At 46.0% G+C, this 3,369-nt stretch overlaps 2 protein-coding genes across 2 annotated transcripts in view; one reads left to right on the top strand and one right to left on the bottom strand.

Annotated features, from left to right (window-relative positions):
• Positions 1 to 109, bottom strand: part of PPP1R3D (protein phosphatase 1 regulatory subunit 3D) — a 9,390-nt gene extending 9,281 nt beyond the window's left edge. Inside the window, exon 1 of the mRNA XM_019637157.1 lies at positions 17 to 109. Coding sequence (XP_019492702.1) covers positions 17 to 109 — 93 coding nt within the window. The remainder of the gene's footprint in view (positions 1 to 16) is intronic.
• A 719-nt stretch (positions 110 to 828) lies between these two features.
• Positions 829 to 2,808, top strand: FAM217B (family with sequence similarity 217 member B). The gene has a single exon (XM_019637137.1). The coding sequence runs from the start codon at positions 901 to 903 to the stop codon at positions 1,570 to 1,572; it is 672 nt and encodes a 223-aa protein (XP_019492682.1). The 5' UTR covers positions 829 to 900; the 3' UTR covers positions 1,573 to 2,808.
• The last annotated feature ends 561 nt before the right edge of the window (positions 2,809 to 3,369 follow it).

Below are 3,369 nucleotides of genomic sequence, written 5' to 3'. Positions count from 1 at the left end.
CAGATACAGAGCTTGCCATTTTCAAGTAGACATCACTGGAAAGTCGGGCCATGAACTCATTCAGTTCATCAAGTCTAAGCCGCTGAATGTCCTGCCAGCCTAGCGCCATGAGCCACTGTGTTTCTGGGAAGTGCCTCTCATTTCTGGGGAGTTGTTTACATATAACTTACAGTTAAACCAATTAGAACAATCCGAGGTAAAAAAATAATAATTTCTGAAAAGCTTAGAGAATGTAAGAAGAACTACTTCAGGCTTAGAGTCAGTTTGTGGGAAAAGATTAAAAACATACAAAGATGCACTACAAAAGTATATCAGTATTATCTACAATTGTTTAGATTGTTTCTCGAAGCTTTAATGACTAAACTGGTTGAAGGTTTGTAACTACTGTGAAAGGGGTGGGATTGGTGGCCCCTGACAAAAAGATGGTGGAGAGGCTATCGTTGGTCTTATGATAGCTCGGAGCTAAAAGGAAGACGGTTTGTAAGGGTCCTTAGGCCTGTTAAGTTAGTCACCAGAAAGACCTAAGAATTCTACCTTACGTGGTATAACTATTGCGTATTTCTTCTTTCCTTTATGCTGATTTACTTGATTAGTTACATAAAAACATAAAACTCTTGTGGTACTGTATTTCAAGGTAAGAGAGAGGCAGTATTCATTATTTATTCATGCACATGTACAGAGCCCCATTCAAAGTGGCCTGGAAATATTCAGCATGTATGTTACTTGCTGTTATAGTGATTATTGCGTGCTGGTTTTGTATGTAATAAATCAGATACATGTAAGTCTTTGTGGATCCAGATTTTTCCTTCCTTGAGATCAATNCCAGGCCAGGCCAGGCCGGCGGAATACTGTTACCCCGACTTCCTTCCACCACCGTTCAACTCCTGGGACCTGCGGGACATGGCTGTGCTTCTGAACGCGGAGCACAGACCCGGGGCCGTGCCGCGGGCTGCGGGGCTGCTGGGGAGGTACATCGACAGGCTGGTCCAGCTGGAGTGGCTGCAGAGCCAGACCGTGCAGGGCGAACGAGGAAAGACGGCCAAAGCCAAGCCGCCCACCACGCCCGGGACCGCAGGGCTGAAAAGCCCTGGGAGAGGCCAGCTGATGGCCAGCGCCCTGTCCAGGCCCCACCAGGAAGGGGCTCCCAAGTCAGGCCCTTCCCGAAGGAAAGGCTTTCACCGTGAAGAGGGGCGCCCGCCCTATTACACGTTTGAGGCTGCGCCCGCGCCCCTCCAGGTGCTGAGCAGTAGCAGACTGTGTCCTCAGAAGCAGCCCCTGGACGTGAGGACAGAGGACAAGAAGAAGAAGCCCGGCAGGGGCGCCAGGCTGCAGTGCTGGGACCTGTCTGGCAGTGACGGCAGCCCTAAGATTGAGAGCAGTGGCAACCTCCGGGTTCCCAGGCCATCGGCTGTGATCCGGGACTCCGCCGACTCCTACAAGGCCTGCAGAACACAAGCCCATGCAAACCTTAGGAAAAAGGGAAACGCACATAACTGCGGCCACGCCACCCTGTCCGGTGAGAAGAAACTCAAAACAAACGGAGGGAAGCAAAATGCACATAAATTCAAATAACCTCCGAAAGGACCGGGTGGGAAGACCCGCCGACCCCCAAAGGGTGGAGGGAGGGCCTCCAAAAGTTACAATACTGTGAATTGTCAGGGGTTTGATGATGACCGCATTGAAGTAGTGGATTGGTTGTTTAGTCCATCTCCACCCCCACCAGGGCTCTTTTCAAAGCAAGCTGCCTTTTAGCAAGCCTTTCTCTGCATTGATATAGTCTTAAGCAAATGATAGCCCTTCGGATAAAAATTAACCAAGGTCTTTGCCACATAAAGGAATAAAGAGACAACTCTTTGGGGAAGAGTCAGCTAAACCTCTGAAACCGCAGGCAGCTGTGTAGAACCCTTCAGCTCCCCACTTACTTCTCATATAACTACATATAACCTAGTATAAAATAGACCGTTTTAAATGGGGTAGGATCCGAAACGTCTGAAGCAATCAGGGCTCTCGGCATCGTCACCATAAACCATTCAAGCAGCAGTTCTGTCTGTTTCACCAACAGAAGCAGCTCCGGCTCTTCTTCAAGTTCAGGAGCGTCTATTTTGAGCAAAGTCACTTATCACAAAGCTGCTTGCTCTTTACAGACCATGCAGCCTAGTGCATTCATACATTTTTCTTGACATGAGTTAAAAAAAAAAGGCATTTTAAATTTAGAGCTGATAGTGAGGTCCGTTTTTGTGTTCTCTAAACAGGATAAAAAGAGTGTCCAGACTTTGTCCAACTGAGGAGTCAGTGGGTGCAAGCATGCTGTTGCTGTTTGGTGGTGGGGGGTAAGCGTGAAATATTTGGCACCCTAAAACCTCTGGCATGCGTGACTTCTCTGAAGGGGAACCCCAGGAAAACCACCTTTTGGAGTTTGTAAATGAAGGAGTTTGTAAATGAAGGTAGGAACGCATGGAACCACTTAGAATCTGACCAGTACTTGGTCACTGATTTGGGACCTGGATCCTGCTGTCTGTACAAAATAACGGTGCGTTCTAGTTTGAAGGAGCAGGTGTATCATCTTGCTGGGGGCAAGGGGAGAGGATGCAGTTCCAGATGGGGTGGATATCAATAAAGTTACTGAGGTCTTCTTAGCATCCTCACTGGGCCTCTGGTTTCCTGGCTCTCCTAAACTCTCAGTTAACTGCAGATAGGGAACATCTAAGCGTCCCTGTAGTTATGCTGCGACTACGGTTGACATTATCATGAATACCTTTAAAACCTCTGCCTACTTCTTGCTATACAGAATGTTTTTTTTTAATTTTTATTTATNCCCGCAGGCACGCATCTCATGTCACTAACTTTGTGCAGAAAACGCCACAGCCTATGGTGAAATGAAGTGAAAAGATAGAAGTTCGCTTTCTAGGGAGCAGTTTGGGGCCAGAAATTCTAGAGGGTTCCTTTTTTACTGCCTAGAGGGACAGGGCAGAAAGAAAACCAAACTAATCAAAGAGGGTTGATAAAGGACGTTCTGTACATCTAAAATGAATCAACTGTGGATTGTGCTATAATTCATTAATTGTGGGGTCCCATATGGGATTTTTATTACCATCATATGGAAACTGAGTACAAAGGCATACGTGCCTATTGGGAAAAGGAATACAGCCAAGTTTCAGGAATTAAATACAAATCTATCATCCCACCTCTTTCTCATTTTATAGAGGCAGGGGCTATTATCGAAGTATTCACTTTCGAATTGGAGCACTTTTTAGTAGGTCACTCAAAATAAGAGGCAGTATCAACATTGTGTGACATGCCTCAACAAAATTTTACAAGGAAATAAGATGATATGTATTAATATATTGATAATCTTTTAATAAGTTGATG

Source organism: Hipposideros armiger, unplaced genomic scaffold (genome assembly GCF_001890085.2).
Source record: "Hipposideros armiger isolate ML-2016 unplaced genomic scaffold, ASM189008v1 scaffold_32, whole genome shotgun sequence".
Lineage (NCBI taxonomy): Eukaryota > Metazoa > Chordata > Mammalia > Chiroptera > Hipposideridae > Hipposideros > Hipposideros armiger.
Note: the sequence above shows the minus strand (reverse complement) of the source record. Positions and strands in the feature narration are given on the sequence as shown.

What these genes read in the sequence shown, in the direction of transcription:
- FAM217B (XM_019637137.1), top strand. Translation starts at nt 901, where the DNA reads ATGGCTGTGCTTCTGAACGCGGAGCACAGACCCGGGGCCGTGCCGCGG.